At 40.0% G+C, this 21,585-nt stretch overlaps 1 protein-coding gene across 1 annotated transcript in view; it reads right to left on the minus strand.

Moving 5' to 3' along the window:
* Positions 1-21,585, minus strand: part of LOC132768089 (neuronal acetylcholine receptor subunit alpha-7-like) — a 170,678-nt gene that overhangs the window by 105,345 nt on the left and 43,748 nt on the right. The window contains exon 2 of the mRNA XM_060763693.2: positions 11,078-11,217. Within this exon, the coding sequence (XP_060619676.1) occupies positions 11,078-11,217 (140 nt within the window). The remainder of the gene's footprint in view (positions 1-11,077; positions 11,218-21,585) is intronic.

A 21,585-nucleotide genomic window follows, 5' to 3' on the forward strand; every position in this document is an offset into this window, starting at 1 on the left:
CAGTGATAGTGGAGCTGCTTCTTCAGAGGTTTCCAAGTTTAGTTTTTAGCATCTCAATGGGAAGTCCCCTTTGAGTATTCCTCTCCTAAGAAAACCCTATGAAATTCATGAAGTCAAAAATTGAAGGGGCGTTGTTCACTGTAATTAAAAAGGATCAGATGACAGGTGGTGTGAAAGATCTCTGAAAACCAACATAGATATTGATGCTATATTTAAATATTCTTGATTTGACTTAAATTTTAATTAATCATTGCGTGGTTGTCATTGGGACCCTGGCATATAGAAAAAAGAAAGCACCTTGTTCCTTCATATCTGTCCTGACACATTTTTCTCTCCATCTATTTTCAGCCCCCAGATTAATCCTACCGCTAATATGATTAGGGGTTTTTCTTTCAGGACTAAAAACCTTACTACCAAAAAAGGTTTATTCTTGAAGTTTATTGCAGTGACCCCCACCCCCAAATATACCTTTCTTATTTCCATTTGCACACATAAATAAAAGTAATTGATAGTTTGAAACAACATTTTAGTAAAATAAAACCTACCACTATCTACAACAGTGGTTCCCAACATTTTTCTGACCAGGGACCACTTGACCAGGGACTACATTGACGAAGGATGACTTGACCATGGACCACTTTCCAACGTTAGTACCAAATCAGTTTTTGGTCAACTTTAGATTTGGTTTAGTTATTTAGGGTGCTGATTCAGAAAACTGCATTGGATAGACCATATCAGCTCTAATTTCTGATGCAGAGCATATGCCATCCAGTAGTTGCTATCTGCTCACCCACAGAAAACTGTATTTAATAAGCATCTGCATTATAAGATGGTTTCATGAGACCAGTTGCAATGGTGTAGTAATGGTGAGGCTGTTGACCATATTTTAGTTCTTGTGGACCACTGGTGATCCATGGACCACAGGTTGGGAGCCATTGATCTACAATAATAGTTTGCCTGTTTGCCTGACCTCTACACAAGGATCCCAAAGGTTTCCATATTTGTTTTTCCTCTCTCCAAGTCTCCAGAATATAGATACCCTTGGCCTTCCGTATCTACACATCCAGTCTTCAACAGATTGAAAATCCCCCACTTCAAAAAGTCAAAAGAGTAATATGGCCATGTTCCAAGAGGCATTTCTCCTGACGTTTTGCCTGCATCTATGGCAAGCATCCTCAGAGGTAGTGAGATCTATTGGAACTAGGAAAAAGGGTTTATACATATGTGGAATGACCAGGGTGAGACAAAGGACCCTTGTCTGCTGGAGCTAGGTGTGAATGTTTCAACTGTCCACCTTGATTAGCATTTGATTGCTTGGCAGTGCCGGGAACAATTTTGTTGAAAGGTGATTAGATGTCCTTGTTTGTTTCCTCTCTGTTGTTGTGCTGTTCTAATTTTAGAATTTTTAAATACTGGTAGCCAGATTTTGTTTATTTTCATAGTTTCCTCCTTTCTGTTGAAATTGTCCACATGCTTGTGGATTTCAATGGCTTCTCTGTGTAGACTGACATGGTGGTTGTTGGAGTGATCCAGCATTTCTGTGTTCTCAAATAATATGCTGTGTCCAGGTTGGTTCATCAGGTGCTCTGCTATGGCTGATCTCTCTGGTTGAATTAGTCTGCAGTGCCTTTCATGTTCCTTGATTCAAATCAAATCATTTATTTCAGTCATTGACCAGCACAGGAAATTGTTCCTTGATTCGTGTTTGGGCGCTGCGTTTGGTGGTCCCTCCCTATGTAGACTTGTCCACAGCTGCATGGTATACGGTAGACTCCTGCAGAAGCGAGAGGATCCCTCTTGTCCTTTGCTGAATGAAGCATTTGTTGGATTTTCTTGGTGGGTCTGTAGATAGTTTGTATGTTGTGTTTCCTCATCAGCTTCCCTATGCGGTCAGTGGTTCCCTTGATGTATGGCAAGAACACTTTTCCTCTGAGTGGATCTTTGTCTTGACTCTCGTGGCTTGTTCTCGGTCTTGCTGCTCTCCTGATGTCTGAGGTGAGTATCCATTGGCCTGTAGAGCCCAGTTGAGGTGGAGTTTTTATGTAGATATCTATCTGTGTGTGTGGGTTTTCTGTAAACGGTGTGACCCAACTGTTGATCTGGTTTACGGATGACTAGGATCCACCTAATCCTAGTAAGCAGTCTCATTCCTTCAGCGAGAAGCCTCACCACTGTGGGGGTGTAAATTTGACGATTATATTACTATGGTGGATAGGGGTGCAATCATATGTAGAAAGAATATAAAGTAGAGGACTCAACACACAGCCCTGTGGTGTACCAGTGTTGAGAATAAGTGCTGAAGAGATATGATTACCTCATCTAAGCCTCTGGGAACATCCATACAAGAAGTCCATGATCCAAAAACGAACTGAATATGAAACTTCAAGATCTACAAGTATAGACACCAATCTATGTGGAAGGGTTGTATTAAATGCAGAACTAAACTCTGCAAAAAAAAATCCTCACATAGTTCCCTCGTCATTCCAGATGTGTCAGAGCAGTATGGAAAGGGGTGGCTATAGCATCCTCCGTAGATCTGTTAGTTCTTTATGCAAACTGATGTTTAGCAAATGTATGTGGAAGGCAAGAAATGATATGCCTACAAACCAGTTTTTCGAGGCCGTTCATGATAATGGAAGTGAGTGCCACTGGTCTGCAGCCCTGAAAATTATTAACAGGGAACTTATTTGGTAATGGAATAATGATGGAAGCCTTTAAATAAGATGAAACGCTACATCATAAAATCATAGAGTTGGAAGATACATCGTGGGCCATCCAGTCCAACCCCATTCTGCAAAGAAACAGGAAAATTGTATCTAAAGCACCCCCGACAGATGGCCATTCAGCCTCTGTTTAAAAGCCTCCAAGAAGGAGCCTCCACCACATTCCAGGGCAGAGAGTTCCACTGCTGAAAAGCTTTCGCACTTCTTCCTAATGTTCAGGTGGAATCTCCTTTCCTGTAGTTTGAAGCCATTGTTCTATGTCCTGATCTCTAAGGCAGCAATATCATTGTATTGAATATCAAAATTTACCAACCGGGGGTGGGGTGGGGGGGCGCTGAAGCTAAATCCCAGCAGATACCCAGAGCCCATTGTATTTTCACAATGCCAGCTCTCCCAACTTTGATGGTCTCACTCTCCACATATGTTGGACTGCAGCTATCACCCCAAAACAAGCATTACCATACTGGGATTATAGGAATTCTAGTCCAGCACTTATTACAGAAGCAATAGACTTGGAAAGCAGCAGTAGTTCCTGTTCTTACTATTTGATTCAACCTCTGCTTGTTGGAATATTTCACAACTAAGTGACTGCATGCCACTAAAATGGCACAAAGATTTAGAAAAATGCAAGGCAGCCAGTGGGTGGTCTTCCACAGTTGTTGTGTGAAGGACAGGATAAGGAAAGTGCTTATTTTGTAATTCTGCATCATTGCAAAGGTTGTACGGCAGGACTGATTAGCCTCATGCAACCATCAGTGGACTTCCAGCCTGCCAGATAAACCGCCCATGTGTTTGCAAAGCAAGTGGCAGCCCACACTAGTCATAACAATAGCTTTTTCAGAAAACTCTGGGAACAGCATCTGATGAATCATTTATAGGAACACATGGCTCGTAATTTCTTTCAATGTACAAGATGCTTCTATGCAAAATTGGTATAAAGCTTCATAATTAATCAACAAATTACTTGTGAAACGTCAGGGACATCTGTGCATTTCAGGGTCCTCTTTAGTATTCTGAAGTGACAAAACAATGTGTTAACATTCTGGGAAACACCTTATCAAAGCCCCCTGGTCCTAAACTGCAATTAGACAGCAGCCTGGCTGAGAGACAGAATTCAGGGAAATAAAACTCACAGCAGAGATCAAGTAATTTGATTATTTTTTTTCAAGAGAAGCAAACTACTACTTGATGAGCTCCTAGTTAGGACTAATATGAACTAGGGGCAGCAAAAGGAGAATGTGAAGCTTCCAGCTCCCATCTGCATAGTAGTCACCTGAAGGGCAATCCGTTTTTGGTATCCAAATTTTGTTGGGTACCCAGATCTGTTTTTGGGAGCCTTTCAAAAATCAGCTAATGGAAAAATCTGTTTTTGGCTAGGCAGCCAAAAGATCCGGGAAGATCCAGCCCATTGGTGGGACTGGGGAACTTAAAGGGTTCCCCTTTCCTGGGACCCTTTCCTATTTTCCTTTCAAGGGAGACTGAGTTTGAAGAAAGAGTTTAAGGAAGCATCCTTCCTGGGACCCTTTCTTTTCTTCCTTTCAAGGGAGTCTGGGTTTGAAGAATGTGGTTAAAGAAGCACCCTCCTGGAACCCTTTCTTATCTTCCTTTCAAGGAAGTCTGGGTTTGAAGAACAAGGTTAAGGGAACACCCCTCCTGGGACCCTTTCTTATCTTCCTTTCAAGGAAGTCTGGGTTTGAGCAAGGGGCTTAAGGAAGCAGTGTGTAAGCCAAGTCACAACATTCTTTTATTCTGGTTGGCCCAACAGGCAGGGCTCACAGGAAACCCCGTGTGAGCAGCACACAGCAGCCTCTCCGCGTGCCACATGGTGCCAAATAGGGGAGGAGGAGCCATTATTGGCTGCCACATGGTCCCATTATGTATGAAAAATTATGACAGATGAGCCCTTACTGTTACGGCGATCTAACCAAGTCAAACAAGCCAGATTGGCCAAAGGGAACTGACTACCCCAGATTTATGCACAAGCCTACCTTAGAGCATCCTTTAGGAACCCCTAAGTAATTCCACAGTGGTGGGGTGAATGGCATAAGCATACTTGCATGCACCATGGACTGCTATTACTTTTAGAACATAGGATCTTTTAAGGTTCACATGAACTGACTGCCTTATCTTTCCGGCGCAACTCTTTTGACAGAGTATCAATTGAATAAAGAAATCAATTGAATAAAGGGGGTATCAAATGAATAAAGAAATACATGAAATTGGATTAACTGTACCACTTAAATTGCTGCAATTCATAATACTAAAAACAAAATACACATGTGAGCTAACTCTTGTCTTTTCCTTGAACAGTTGATTTCCTGGACGGTTGGTTTACCATTTATTTTTTTATTTATTTCCCACATTTGTACTCCACCCTTCTCACCCTGAAGGGGACTCAGGGCGGCCTTACAACAGGCAATGATTTGATGCCAACATATATAAATTTGAAAGCAAACAAATACAATTAAAATACAAACAATTAAAAGATCAATGATTAAAACAACTATTAAAATCACACAAATTTATTAGTTCGATGCTGAATTATCTATTGAGGCACGTACAATGTCTCTTTAAGCCAGGGAATCTCTGAGCTTTAACTGAAAAATATAGAGACACCATTGTGTGGACTAGTATGATCTTTATTTTGACACAGTGTGTTCTGGGTGCAGTAGATAACTGCCAGCACAAGATGGTAGAGATGGTTTTATAACACAATGGGAAAACTCAAATTTTGAAATACTTTCTCAAAATGACAATTTGAACAGATTTTGCACCATGTTAGTTTATCAGATATTGAAATTGTGGAAACATTATAAATAGTAATTTTGAATTATCCTAAAATTTAATTGTGAGTGTTGAGAGTTATAAAACTGTCTGATACTATATTCTGAGAAGTGGTAATGGTTTCCACCTGATTGGCAAAGAGTTCTGTGGAACAAAAACAGTTAAGAACCCCTGCTCCAACCAGTCTTTAAGGTTCACTTAATTCGCTTGTTGTTTATGTGTTTGGTACCACTGATTCTAATTCAGGCAGACCTGTATTAGCAGTGGACCTCCCCCTGCCCCAATTTATGGAGACTGCTTTGGAGTTCTTGTGAAGACCCCAAAGATCTCTAGTACTTTCAGGAATATCATCAGAACAAAACCAGGGGCTAAATCAGAAGTCAAATATGCAATGGCCTCAAAATGCGGCTGCATTGCAACTCCATTCATCCTTCCCTAGATGGGAATCCAGCAACAATGCAAGGGCTACACATTCTCTATCCATGTCAGGTCTAGGCCAGATGCTGAGATTTAAATGTCCCAAACTGAAAGCTAGAGTAATAAAAGAGTAGAAAGAGGGCCAGAGAAGGGCAGCCAAGGCTTTGGCCCAGTCCTCCCCATGTGACCTGCCTTGGCATGCACGTAAGCTTGGCTGGAAGACAATCAAAGGTATTCCCTCAGTCATAGCATCCACGGATTCACTGTTCTGGGTGCAAAACCCCCTTCTGAAGTTATAGGAAACAGGGACTGGAAGTGTTATAAGCTTAACACAGTATTCTAAGTCTGATTAGTTGATGTCAGACTTCTAGCTTGGCTTGCTCCTGGATGCCCATGTTTTAGTAGTGGCCTAGTAAATAGTTAAGACTAGCATGCGAGCTTCATTCAGTGCTAGAAAAGAGAGATCTAGCTATGGTGACACCTGCATTTGGACTACTAAAATGCACTCTATGTGGGGCTGCCTTTGAAAACAGTTTAGAAATGACGGTGGTGATTATTTTTCTCCCTTTCATTCACCAGCTTCCTTTTTTGTTATGATTTCCATTTTCGTAGACACATTTGTAAAAAAAAAAATTAAAACCTTTCTGGGCATAATTGGTGAGACAGGCTGTTCATGTTAATTTCTGTTTTGCTATTTATGTTTGCTCAGTAAGGGATTCTGGAGGCAGCTGATGTTTACCCTGCCTATTATAGGCAGGCACACACAGCTGTTGTAGAATTGGTTAGTATAGATTCCTACTTTTTCCCAACTCAACCCCACTGCAAAATGCTGTCTGCAACATGGTGCAACCTCGACACAATAATCTCTGCTTCTCCAGTCCTCTTTTACTATTCTCGTAATGCCCATAATAAGAAATCCTTCCAACTACACAGAAAACAGGGAGAAAAAAGGGGAGGTGGGCATAAAATGACTTAGTGAAAACAAGCTATTTAGTTAACTGGAGCATACCTATAACTGGTTCCAGGGAAGCTTTTTATTATGTGTGTTGTATTTTTAACGTTATCATTATGATAACTTCAGATATATAGAGAAATATAAACATTTTAATAAAATAATACATGATTTGAACTAATTTTATTCTTTAAAAAACTTGACATGGTAGCTTGTTTAACTGAGTTTTAATTTTTTACTGCCAGGTGTTTAACTTGATCATGTTTAGCATTTTTTGTAAGCCACCTCGGGTCCTATGGCCAGAGAAAGGCAGAATATAAATAAAATTAAAATAAAAATGAAGGGGGCAGCACCTGGTAATATGTATTAAGTAAGATACGTTAAGCATAATTTATAGCAGTTCTATACAACTTGTTGGTAATAAGGGGCCAAAAATAGTTAGGCCATAAATTTATTTATTTATTTACAGTATTTATATACCACTTTTCCCTGGGGGGGAGGGGGGCTGGGCTCAAAGCAATTTACAAGAATTATTATTATTATTATAACTTTATTTGTACCCCGCTAGCATCTCCCGAAGGACTCGATGCGGCTTACATAGGCCAAGGCCTCAAAACACAATACAACAATACAATACCTAAAGCAAGAATAATGGCAAAATTCAGTGTCTTACATACTTAAACCAAATCATAAATCAAACAACATATAACTAAGCACAAATTGGTTTTTAGCACCTCACTTTCCAAGTAAGGTATAATTAATGATTGTGTGTGTGTGTGTGTGTGTGTGTCAGGAACTACTTGAGAAACTGCAAGTCGCCTTTGGTGTGAGAGAATTGGCCATCTGCAAGAACATTGCCCAGGGGACTCCCAGATGTTTTGATGTTTTATCATCCTTATGGGAGGTTGCTCTCATGTCCCCACATGGGGAGCTGGAGCTGACAGAGGGAGCTCATCCATGCTCTCCCTGGATTTGAACCTCTGATCTGACCATTTTCAGTTCTGACGGCACAAGGGTTTAACCCATTGCGCTACCAGGGGCTCCTGGTGAATGATTAATTAGGATTGTTGTTGTATGCCTTCAAGTCATTCCAGACTTAGGGCAACTCTAAGGCAACCCTATCACAGAGTTTTCTTGTCAAGATTTGTTCAAAGGGGATTTGTCTCTGTTTTCCTCTAAAGCTGAGAGAGTACGACTTGCCGAAAGTCACCTGGAGGGTTCAGAGCTGTAGTCTGACGTTCAAACCACAACACTATGTTTTCTCAATTCTGAATTCCTTGCCTTTATTTTCCCTACCTACCTACCTACCTACCTTTCTTTCTTCCTTTCTTATTTTTCTTCCTTCCTTTTCTCTTTTTTATTTACCTTTCATTCTTCATTTTCTCCCTCCCTTTTTTTCCTACCCACCTCTTCTCTTCTCTTTTTTTTCTTTTTCTTTCCTCCCTCCCTCCTTATCTCTTTTTTCCCTACTTTTCTGACTTTCTGTCTGTCTGTCTTTCTTTCTTTCTCTTTCCTTCTGTCTGTCTTTCTTTCTCCCTCTCAAAGAGCAGGTGCAAGTGGAAGCGGCAGCACTCAGCAGGCCACCCCAATGGTTTGTTTGGACCACATGTGGAACAGGGACCACATGTTGTTCAGGCCTAATCTATAGTTCCATAGAGAACACAATTCAGTTTTTAAAACCAAAGTCACATAAATAAAGAAAATATATGCATACACCTTCCAACAAAGTAGTCTTGCCCTGAATATCCTCCTTTTCACCCAGAGAATTGGAGAAAAGGGTGCAAGTCATGAGATTCAAACCCAGGACTGAAATTAGGGGGCCCTGTACCCATCTCTACTCAAGTAACTGCAGAACCCACTGTTTCCTTCATGTGGCTACAAGTCAATTGACTTACATTATTTTTATTTCACCTTTCACCCAATATAGGGACTCTAGTCAGCTATTATTAAATGTGGCTGGCTACATTTTGCAATACATAATAAAATATCACCATGTAAAATAATATCAATATTGCAATATGCATTTCCCTCCCAGATTAAACTTGCCTCACCTTCTAGTTCCGCCTCAATTCATAACACACAGCAAAAATAATTGCCCCGTCAAATCCCTTACAACTGCATTTTTCAATCTCTACCTTTGCACATTATTACAGTGGTATCAATCAAGTTGCTAATCCAAAATTTCACTTAATCATTTGGTGGTTTCAATACGAGAACTTATTTGATATTACATGGAAACCATTTGTTTGTTCCATGTGGCTACTTTCTCTTCAGATAATTCTACAAAGGAGCAACAGCTGCATTTTGAGTCTAATTCACTTCAAGAGAGGTGCTGCCATCTCCTATGTACAGTCAATCCAATGTATCCACAAGACTCTGAATCCTTGGACTCAACCAATCACAGCTCAAAGGAATTCCCTCCCCCCAAATCCAAAACAAAAAACAAAAAAATTCATTTTTGCCATTTTATATAAGGAACACCATTTTACTACACCATTGTATATAATGGAATTTGAGCATCCATTGATTTTGGTATCCACAGAGGTCCTGGAACCAAAGCTCAGCGGATAGCAAGAGGCAACTAAACTCATGAATACTTTATTATAAGTATGAGAGGTGAGCCAGAAGCCTCCCTGTAGTCTCCACCCCTCCAAAGCCTGGAATGGGGCTTCTTTTTCCAACACACACAAAATTTGATTTGATTGATTTTTTTTCCTGTCAGGAACAACTTGAGAAACTGTAAGTTGCTTTTGGTGTGAGAAAATTGGCTGTCTGCAAAGACATTGCCCATGGGATGCTTGGATGTTTTTGATGTTTTACCATCCTTGTGGGAGGTTTCTCTCATGTCTCCGCATGGAGAGCTGGAGCTGACAGAGGGAGCTGAACCTACTCTCCTCAGATCTGGACCACTGGCCTGTTGGTCAGCGGTCCTGCCGGCACAAGGGTTTACCCCATTGCACCATTGGGGGCTCAAAAAAATTAACAGATGCAGAAGGAGAAGTGAAAAGGATCTTGTTTAGTTTCACAAGGAGAGTGGATTCAGAGAAGCCTTTCTGCCCTCTTACATTTAGCACACTCCTAATTAGACCACTGGAAGTTTGCAGAACCTAGAGACTTTGCTGATTCAGAATTAATTCAAGAACAAAATTGGATTAATTTCCAGACATCCAGACCTGTGTACATCTGCTAAATTAATTCAGTGGGTGGGAGTGAGGATTCTTTCCAAACTGGGGATGAGTTTGTGGGGAGTGAGCAGGGGCTGTGGCTCATCGCTAATCATCTCAGCATCCAGAGTCCATTCACACTGCCGACTTCTACCATATCAGCAGCCTCACTTCCTTTTATTTGGGGTTCAATAAAGTATAAATACTGCCGCTCACTCTCAGCAGAGAGTCCATATTCATATTCACCATCATTAGAGACAAATTAACAAGATCACTTCTGACAGGCAATATTATTCACATATAACTCTCTAATGATTAAGCTTCATAGTGAAACCTCCCAGACAAAGTTAGAAGTAGAAAAAAAATCATTATGTAGATGCTTCATCAGAATCTCTTCTATGCATGTGACATATTTTCATTGTCACTGTGCATTTTTAACTCTGGAATGGGAGAGCCCGGGGGGGGGGGGGGGGGAGGGAGATTTCTTTTTATATTTCTTGTTATTTCCCAAAAAGTTTGTCAGACACTATCTTTTTAATTATTCTAAAATGTATGTGAAATCTGTGTTTCCCCTGAAATGGTGGGAGTACAGCTCCCATTGGCCCCAGCCAGTGATACCATTGGTGAGACAGGAATCCCAGGCTGACACCATGGATAAATCTGGCCTAATGGGACTGCATTTACAACAAAACGAAACTGCGCAGTATCTCATCATTATGATATGGAGACTTTAGCCTGTCAATAATTTAACTTTATATAATTAAAATGCTACTCCAGACATAAACAAGCCCGATAAAACTGGAGAAAAGCCATGATTCTGCCATTCTTTCATCGTCCTTGTGATAATACAATAATATTGTTAAAGGTATTATGGAATAACCAATCTGTTTTAAATAATCCTAAAAGAGCTTGTTCAGATGAACTTACAATGGGACTATGTTGCATACCAATGGTATCTTTCTACTTTATAGCAAATATAACATTGGCTTTGCTTAAGCTTTGCTCATGAAAAAGGAACCATGTTATAACTTACTTACCACATCAATTATCTGTAGTAATGACAACTGCAGCTCTACTACAAGAGGTTGTGAGTCATTCATAACAGGCCGTTCCAGGCGATTATAGTTTTTCAGTAGTTCTCTGTAGAGTCGCCTTTGGTTTTCACCTTGCTGGGACACTGTGAAAGCAGAAAGAAGAAACAGTTTTAGGTCTAAACCTATATTTGAGATTATATTAATCACTCAGTTATGGATTGTTAGATAGGTGTTCCTGTGCATATTGTGTTTTTCTGTTAATCTATATTGCAATGATAATTCAAGGCCTAAAACCACAGGAGAAAATAACCTAATATTTTGAAAAAGGAACAAAAAGGAAGAAGGTGTCAGAAAATACCAGTTTGTCTATCTAAATTCGGAAGAAGTTTTGTTAAATTCATTTTTCAAAACACTGATGGAAGCCCATGCTGAAAGAAAATCCTATAACTTAGCTTTTTTCCTAACCAAGTTCTATTATGTCAATCGATTTTGATACTGCAGACTTAGGTTCTTCAAATCCTGGTATTTAGATATCCTTGCATAGAAAGTGTCTGACGGTTTAGCCTTGCTGGACACTGGAATTAATGCACCTAAAGAACCAGTAACGGGATGCACTGTCAGCTCCCCAAGAATTTTAGGCCCCTTTTCGTGATATTGCTGACTTTTCGTGTGCCCTTCAAGTGTAAGGGCTGCCATGCTGGTTGAATCATGAAAAAGAAGGCCCATGAATTGCTAGAGGTGAGGAGGAAGCAAGTGCAGTGTGGTGAAAGAGCAGTGGAAACATATTATCCAAGGACCCTGAAATCTAGAGGTAACCCTGGCATTTAGCTTGTGTGTTTATGTACTTTCAAGTCACCTGGCAGTCCCATGAATTTCATAGTTTCTTTAAAGGCAAAGGTTTCCCCTGGACATTAAGTCTAGTCAAGTCTGACTCTGGGAGGTGGTGCTCATCTCCATTTCTAAGCCGAAGAGATGGTGTTAACCGCAGGCATCTCCAAAGTCATGTGGCCAGAATGATACATGGAGCACTATTATCTTTCCGCCGGAGTGATACCTATTGATCTACTCACATTTGCATGTTTTTGACCCGCTAGGTTGGTAGAAGCTGGGAATAACAGTGGGAGCTCACCCCTTCCTGCAGTTTTGAACCACTGACCTTCTGGTCAACAAGTTCTGCAGCTTGGTGGTTTAACCTGCTGCGCCACCATGGCCCCGTAGTTTCCTTATACAAGAAATATTCCTCCCCGATACAAAAGAAAAAAATGCAGACAAGAAGTTCCCATGGACTCAATAGATTTCTATTACTACTACAAGTAGAGTTTTTGTAAATTGACTGTCAATTCAAAATCAAGTCAACCTAAAGTATTTTGCATTAAAACAGAAACAGTTCATGCAACAGCAATGTATTGTGAATTCTGTAGTTATGCTGAAAAGGAACAAGGAGGCTCAAGTGCTATTGCAAAACATAAAACAAAACCTGCTAAATAAGAAGTCTTACTACACTGGTCCTACACATTCTGAATCTGCTGTCTCATGGTATACACTGTCCTTGAACCCCTTGGAGGGAAGATGGTATATTACGCATGGAATAGATATGGTTATTGTTTATTGTTAGATCACAGGAAATTACAAGTACCTCCAAGGCTTTATATTATCCCTCTTTGCAGACCATAAATTGAGAGTTCAGTCATAAAATATGAATTCTCAAACTATTCTGTTTTGCTAGATGTTAAAGTTAATGCACCATTTTGCAGCAATACCCTAATTCCCCTTCATTTTCCAAAGAAAGTAAACTTGGCATTATATTTTAGTAGGTTCCAACACAGCTTAACAAGTGTTTAGTGAGGCATTTCTCATCAAGCTATGCTTTAATGTGAACCTTCTCGAGGGAATGAAAAATGAAAAAAAAAAAGAATACCTCACCATTGTTGCAGATTAGATTGAGCTAATTTGGCATCCTACAGTTTTTCCAAGTGTCCTGAAGTAGCTGTGTCTGACTCTCACAATCAAAAGATGGGATTGTTCATTCCACCTATTGTTTTTTAGCATGCCAAATGGTATTTTATGGCCATGTGTTTGCATCCACATTTAATTTTTTTGTTTATAAAATTATGCAAATTCCTATGCAAACAGAGCTGTTGGGTTCCTGGCAAGTCACCAAGGCAGCTGCTGGTATCGTACATGGTTAGCCTGTCTAATCAAGCTATCTGTTGTTTTCCTTGTGATAGCCCCAAAGCAAAAGTAGTCATGGAATAAAGAAAATATATAAAGGGAAGCAGAACAAAGTCTAAGTAAATTTGGGGGGGGGGGTGTCAAACAAACAAAAAATCACATATGTAATGTTATATTCAGTCTGCCTATCTTCGTAAAGCTATTTCTCAAGTTCCTATCAATTCACAGCATGATTAAAGAAACATGCAGTGTAATCTCCGTGCCATCCAATTAAGAGAAACCAGAATGGGGCAATGCAAATGGGAGCCGACTTCATTTTCAATTACTCCCATTAGCCATTACAGTATAAAATTAATAGCCAGCAATCTGGCCTACACTTAAGAAGTTGCCAAGATCAAAGCCCGGAAAAGTTGCTTTGTTTGAGGATAACTATTGGCCACACTGTGTTGGAAATTCCTGAAGTCTCAAAAAGTAACTTTTTCCAAATTCTGGTTAAGCTTCAAAGAAATGTTGGAGAAGCAATTTCACTTTCAATACATGGGAAAAGAAGAAACAGCATCTGAGAATTAACTGATAATTAATTCTGGATTATTAACTATTAATTATAGCAATTATATTCAAACAAATTCATGGGCCTACACATCCCTAATTATTGTGTTCAGTGCTAGCCCTTGCATTAAAACCTTTCCAACTCTCCTAGTTATCCAGACTCTTGAGCAGAGTGCCACAGGGCAGGCTTGTAGTTGAGGAGAAGATAGAAATACAACCTTCTCACCCAGAGGTGGCCCTAGGTAATTTTCAACAGTAAGCAAACAGTATTTTGGTGCCCCCCCCCCCAAACAATCACTGATATATATTTTCTGTTTGTCGTGGGAGTTCTGTGTGCCATATTTGGTTCAATTCCATCATTGGTGGAGTTCAGAATGCTCTTTGGTTGTAGGTGAACTATACATCCCAGTAGCTACAACTCATAACTACAACAAATAGACTCGTCAAGGTCTATTTTCCCCCAAGAGCGCCTCAAGAGCGCCCCTGGGCAAAATCAACTATACCGCGAATGCTCACTTTGCGTAATGGGTTGAACCGCCCCTGTTCTCACCCCAGAGAACTTTCCCACATCTATAACTGGCAGCAGAGCACGGGCTCTTCATTGTAGGCCATTGCTGCATTTGTCTTTATTCTTTTCCTTCCATATTTCAGTTTTCTATAAATTTTTATTACAGCTGCCTCATTTGGCCCTGATTTTTTGGAAGCACTGCTGCTAATTCAATCTCTTTGAATCAGTTCCGGATTCATTCTATTGGGAATACCTCTAAAGTCCCTGTAGTGAAATCACTAATATATTTATGCAAGTCTGTAATTTCCTAGGTCAGCAGTTTCCAAGTACTCATTCATTCAATCATATTTTTCTTTCTATTCCATTTACATCCCATCTTTTCTTGAAAGCACTAATATTCCGTCTTTTATCTTCAAAGTAACACTGTCAAGTAAATTCTCCTAAAAATCATTACTGCTCCAAACCTAGCCAAATACCATTTGGGAATGAGTGGTGATCAGCTGCACTAAGAGACTATGTGGTGTAATAATTAAAGTATTGGATCCGGGTTTTGGGCATCTACAGCTGAGTCCTGAAACCTACCAGATAATCTTGGGGCACTAGCTGTCTCACGTTGGCCTACTGTGGGGAATTATTGTGAAACTAAAATAGAGAGCACAAATAGCTCATTGGGAGAAAGGCACAGTGAACCACTTACCAGTTCATTTTAGAGGCAAAATAGCAATGGTGAGCAAGCTACCTTTAGAGAAGGTTATTTGCCATTACTGATCTTCTAATTAAAGTGGCACTAATAACCTTTCAAAGGATCCCAACACTTCTGAGATCTCAACTTTAAAAATACTACTTCAGACTAGTGCTATCCAACCAAAGTGGTGCTGTGTGAACTGTTGTCAGTTTGTGAGGTGTCAGTTGTTGGTCCATGGCAAGGTCCAAGAAAGACAGAACTAGATATAACCAAGGGTACCAAAGACAATACAGTGGGTCTTTAGTATCCACTGGAGTTTGATTTCAGGACACTCTGTGGATACCAAAATCCGTGGATGCTTACGACCCATTATACACAATGTCATAGTAACGTGGTATTGCATATATAAAATTGCAAAATCAAAGCTTGTTTTTTTGGATTTTTAAAAAATATTTGGAATCTATGGATGGTTGAATCCATGGATACAGAATATGTGAACATGGAGAGAGTATTACATCAGTCCCTGACACACAAGGAAAAGGAAAGATACTGGTCTCTGACATCACACAGCACACCTTTAGGCTATCTTCAAGGGATTTTAACTTTATATAGTCCACAGGGTTTAACTATATAATTAATGCAGTTTATTTATTTATTTATTTATTTATTTATTTATTTATAATGGCTCTCAATGCGGTATGCTGGCCACATGACTTTGGAGGTGTCTACAGACAGGCTTCACCCCCCCCCCCCCCTGAAATTCTCATGGTGGTTCGCGAAAAGGTCTTACTGGTGCATTATTTAAACTGTTATGTTTATTCATATCATGATCTGATCACCATACTCAATATATCCCATATGCATGGGGGTATTGGGGTAATGATACAAAAGGTTTGCTAGGCTAGACCCTCTTTCACTCAGACTCAGCCCCCCTCCCGAAACTCAGCCCCCCCAACCCCCCAACCCCCCAACCCCCCCCCCAAATTTAGTCCCCCCCCCCTCCCGAAACAAAATCCTGGCTACGGGCCTGTCTACAGACAACGCCGGCTCTTCGGCTTAGAAATGGAGATGAGCACACCCCCCCCCCCCCCCCCAGAGTTGGACATGACGAGACTTAATGTCAAGGGGAAACCTTTACCTTTACCTTATTTACTGCTGAACCATCTATTTTTTGAAATCCGTTTTCATTACCTATGCTTTTTTCTTGCAGCTAATAAGAGTTGCTGGGTTTTCCTTAGACCAAGACACTCATTTGCTTACTTGGTTAAATTTATGTCCCATTTTCCACCAAAAAGGATGCTCAAAATGGCTAAAGCAGTTGTATGGGATAGCCATCAAAATAATAATATCATAGTGCATTTGCAAAATGACTTGTTCCTCCCATAAGATTATAGGTTTTTTCCTATTTGCATTGTCATGTTAATTGTCACGAAAATACAATGAAATGGGAGATAACAACCAATTCCACCACACTATCTCACAAGTTGACTGTATATGCTTTAGCCATAATCTCAACAGCACTATTACCTATTTGCAGCTGCAGAGATGAGCAATGCTAAAATCACAACTTGAAAAATTTACTCTTTTGAACTACAATGAGTTCTGGCTGAAGTTGATATTGAGGTGAAATAGCCATTCAAATCACTTTGTACAGGCCCCTAATATTTCACTGAAAAAGCACCCACAAGAACAAATTGTAAGTATAAAATAAAAGATCCCTGAATACAGGTTTGCCATTTTAAATTGTTACATAGTTTTTAAAGGGTTTCTAAATGGAGTCTTCTGGAGAATCAATCCATCTCAACAAAGGCGGCAAACAATTTTAGCAACCCAGAGAAGCATCTCCGTACTCAAAGTACTTTTCCTTACGAAAACCCACCAATAACAATGCACTTTATTTATATTCTGCTATATCTCCCCAAAGGGACTCAGAGCGGATTACAGTTTTACACATGTAAGGAAACATTCAATGTCTTTTTACACAGTAAACAACAACATACAATACACAGGCAGAGGTAAAGGCATTCCCGTTCCATTTCCGGCGTCTGGAGGTGATGCTCAACTCCAGCCATGGGGGAATGCTCGTTCCATTTTTCCATGCTGAGGTGCCTGTTGTCCATAGACTTCTCCGATCATGTTGCCTGCATGTCTGCATGGGGCGCCCTTTTATCTCCCCACCAAAGCAGTACATATTGATCTATTCACATTACAGGCAGAAGCTAGGGCTGACAGGCAAAAGCTCACCCCGACTTGTGTCTTCGAACTGCTGACCCTCAGGTCAGCAGATTTTCTGCAGCTGGCAGTTCAACCCACTGAGCTACCACGGCCTCAAGACATGTCCGGAAGGAGTGTGCCATGCTGCTATATGTGGGAAGACAAGGCAAGAAACTATTTACTCAGAGGTAAATCCTGTTTTGATCAGTTGGCTTTGATCTCACATTAAGCAGATGCACAATGATGTACATCCACTCTTGTTTTTACCACTCAACTGCTTCAGGTTGAGTGGGAGCTCTCCTGATTCTGGCCCATAGAATTAGTGCTGGCAAGGCTCCCATTCAGCTCAGACTAACTGCAGAAAAAGTGGCAATAAAATCAGGAATATGTTTGCTGTCCCTGCAGCAGATCCACCAACCACTAGTGGTACATGGGATTGGGCAGAGGCTATAAAGAGTCATTTCTTTGGAATACGTAGTTTCCTTTAAACTATGAGAATTCTCTGAAGCACAAGTATAGTGAGCTGCAGCCCTAAATGGCCTTACCAAAATGCAGGGTATTTTATCTTTTTTTGGCTGATATGTGCAAGACATACGGCTTTCTTTGTGTGTTTCCCAGATTTCAGAGAATGTAAAGCGTGCAATCACCATATGCCATTTAATCCCTACAGATACGTGTTCCATCTGCTTTTGTTCTTTGGTACAGCCAGAATTTTGGCATTTGTCTACAACTACAAGCACTCATATAAATATCTGTAACATTATTTTTGTTTTTAGAGATAGCAATCGAGTTGTGGGGGGTGGGTGGTATTCCACAAATATCCCTTTCTGAGAGGATGAAAGTGTGATAGCCCTTTTATCTAATCTCTCAAAAGTGTTTTCTCTTGTATTTAAATATTCCTCATCTTTCATTAGAACAGCGCTTCATTACATTTGGAAGAATTTTGACTTTGATCCTAACCTTCAGAACTCTTTTTTTTTCTTTGCTGAATCTAACCTTCAGGTCCCAATGGATATTTATGATAAATGAGAGAGACAAACAGCCTATTTCATTTCTGGATATTAAAGCATCAACATTTGGCAAGGGAAAGCCAGCCCAATTGAGGCTTGATAGCCAGCGACCAGTGTTAAAGTTCAGTCAAGGCTGCCACTGGAGGCACAATATACTACATGCAATAAAGCAACTGCGCACACACACACACACACACCAAGTATAATGTAGGTTATTACGTAATGCGAAGACTGGGAAATGATGGTGAATACAGTTTCACTGGTCCGGATGGGTCATAAGTGTTCAGAACATAACTTGCAAGGTCAATTAAAATGTGCATAATAATACCATTTGTGGCTTCATTCCCTATAGAAGAAGCTGCTGTCTCATATTATTCCAAGTTACTAATGATTACCTGCTATGAAGGTTCCAAGTTAATTATGAATATTGAATACAGAGACTTCCTTTAGAAAAAGGCTAAGCTATATTAACTATTCCCTAAATGAGAAGGCGCTAATGCAAAATGAGGGGAAATGAATTCTGTAACAATTCTATCAACAGTTTGACTGGCATGGGCTTCTTCTCAATAATCCGGGGAATTACAGCCTGTGGTGAGAGCTCAGGTCATAATTTCTTGTCAAGTGATGCATTTTTCCAGAGTTTGGAAAAAATCACTCTCTTTTGAGTTGGCAGTGGATACAACTGTAGGCAGATACCCTCAAAGAGGGCAAATGTGTGACAAGGTTGCTTGGGGCTGAGGTATTCATAACTGTAACCAAATAGAGTAATAGAAATTGCCAGTATTCTGGCAATTTCCCATGCCAGCTACCATGTTTTACTCCCACTCTCAAGAAAGTTTCTTTCTAATGCCATGATATATGGATACAGGAATCATTCTCTTCTCCCCCTTTCTCCCTTTTAGATTTATGTGTGTGTGTGTTTAGTGCTTGAATTGAATTTTTGTATTATTATGGCATTTTGTTCTTCGATTGGAAGAGGAGTGGCATAGCTTTAGCATTCATGCCGAAAGCCTTTTCTCTGCCGTGTGGGTAGCGTAAACACAGTATGACCATCTTCAAGCAAAAGCAAGCAAGCTGGTCAATACGCTCACAATAGTCTTTTTATTGCAATTTCTTCACAGAAAGATTCAAAGGCATCTCCTCACATTCTGATATGTATTCCTCCTCCCCTTCCCTCTCTGTGTCTTCCCTTTTTTTATCTTCCCCCAGTCCCACCCTTCACACACACAAACCTCACAGTCACTCAGCTGATGGTCATCAACATATCTTGAGCCGCGGATTGTATGTCTTTCTGTTGGATTAATAGGGTATACTTTCTTTACTTTAAGGGAAGTAATAATAATAAACTTTATTTATACCCTGCCACCATCTCCTCAAAGGGGACATGGGGTGGCTAACATGCGGCCAAATCCAAAATTACAGTACAGCAAAATAAAATACAAGAAGCAAAATTACCATCAAAAGAAATTCATGAAATAACAAAATAAAATAAACAGTTTCAAAATAACATGATAGAGAAATAGAACACAGTGGGCAGGCCAAATGTACTAGGAATCAAATTGATAAAATTGATAAAACCCTGGATGAGATATGTGGAATGTGTTTCTGAGGGAGGAACACAAAAGGGCCAGAACAGTAGAGTTAGGTACCCATGTCCATCTTCACACTCTTACATACACCCAAGGAAGAATGCAGATAGGAGCTAAATTGCCCTTCAAACCAATGGACTGCCACATAAATTTGAAATAGATCATGTGTAGATTCAAAAAGTTTCTACCAACAGTTCTCCAAAAGGAGTGGAATATGCAGATGCATAGATCACAGTAACCAATCTAAGAAAACACAAAATCTCATACTTCTTTAGACAGATCTAGAAAAAACAAGTTCTGTTTGAGGTAAATGGAGAAAATGTGGGAAAGTTCCCTTTTTTGGACTACAATTTTCAGGATCCTGCAGCCAGCAGGACTAATGGCTATTTTGAGTGTGGATTATTGAAGTTGTAGTCAAAAAACAACTTTCTTAACCTCAGTTTATTTTATTCTCTCAAAGCTACAGTGTTGCTAGCATCCTAGAAAAAAATTGCTATATTCTTACTAGAAAGCAAGCTCCATTATACATAGAGGGGACTTACTTCTGAGTAAACACTCTAAATAAGTTTCTGGCAAGTGTAGCTCCGGCTATTGTTTCCTTAAGTGACATTTATTTTTAATAAAACATAAAATATATAGAAGTTCCTAATTGCTTTTAAAAGAATGGAATAATGCAAGAAAGCAAAACAATGTGCCAGGAAAGAGGATTTCCTAGTATTTTCCTTATTATGGACAATGTTACGGCCAAAAACTTTTTCAAACACGTAATTTCCTTGATGCATTTCTGGACTGGCACTGTCCCGACTATAAAAACTGTGCCCTTTCTTAACAGCTGAATTGGTCTGAAGACATAACAAGATACAACAGGGGGCTCTTTGCTCAGCTGCAAACTTTGTCTCATTCCAAGGTTAAATGTGGCCATGGCCATTCGTGATGTGAGTAACTAGCAAGGGAAAAATAATCATCTCATGACCTCAATGAATTCTGAGCAGTGGGTAACATTTAAGTGGAAGGAATGAACCCTCCCCCATCTCATCTCAGTCTAAGGACCTCATCCCATGAGGGGTGGAAAACGTCATATTACATAGCATTATGTCACGTTAGAAAGGAAATTGTGTATTGTTCCATTATCTTAGCGAACTCCAAAAGAGGGGCTAGCTTTTTATGTGGGGGGTTGGTTCCCATTTTTGCTAGTCATCCCTCCCCCCACTTTCCACATAGACAATAGTTGTCTCAACTACAATGACATGGGTGGGGGAAAGAACAGGAAAATAGAGGGAAATGGTTTAATAAATAATAATAATAATAATAATAATAATAACTTTATTTATATATCGCTCCATCTCCATGAGGGGACTCAACTCCTTCAATCCCCCCTTCCAGGAAATGGACTATCCTTCCCTCTCTAGTGCCCCCTTGTGGCCTCTGCCTCGATAATAGAACAGTACTGCAAATATTATCATTTCTCAGACCCCCCCCCCCCCACATTGTTCTTTCTTGCTGTTTCTCCTGAAATCATCCATTTTCAGATTTATCACACAAGCGACTGCAGTTCCCACCCAAACCATTAAAAAAAACCTTGGAAAAAACTTCTGGGGTACTTGACTTGACCCTCTAATTCTGCCACTTTCGAGTAGAGCCGAGGAACTGTTTTTAAGGCAGACTTCGTTTCTCTGGACTCCTCTTAGTTCCTCCCAACCTCATTACTATCAATTGCAGAAGCCTAAAACAAATTTTAAAAGCTAGCAGTAGCACAATTTCAGTAGTCAAGGTAACTATGAAGA

This window comes from Anolis sagrei, chromosome 2, assembly GCF_037176765.1.
Source record: "Anolis sagrei isolate rAnoSag1 chromosome 2, rAnoSag1.mat, whole genome shotgun sequence".
Lineage (NCBI taxonomy): Eukaryota > Metazoa > Chordata > Lepidosauria > Squamata > Dactyloidae > Anolis > Anolis sagrei.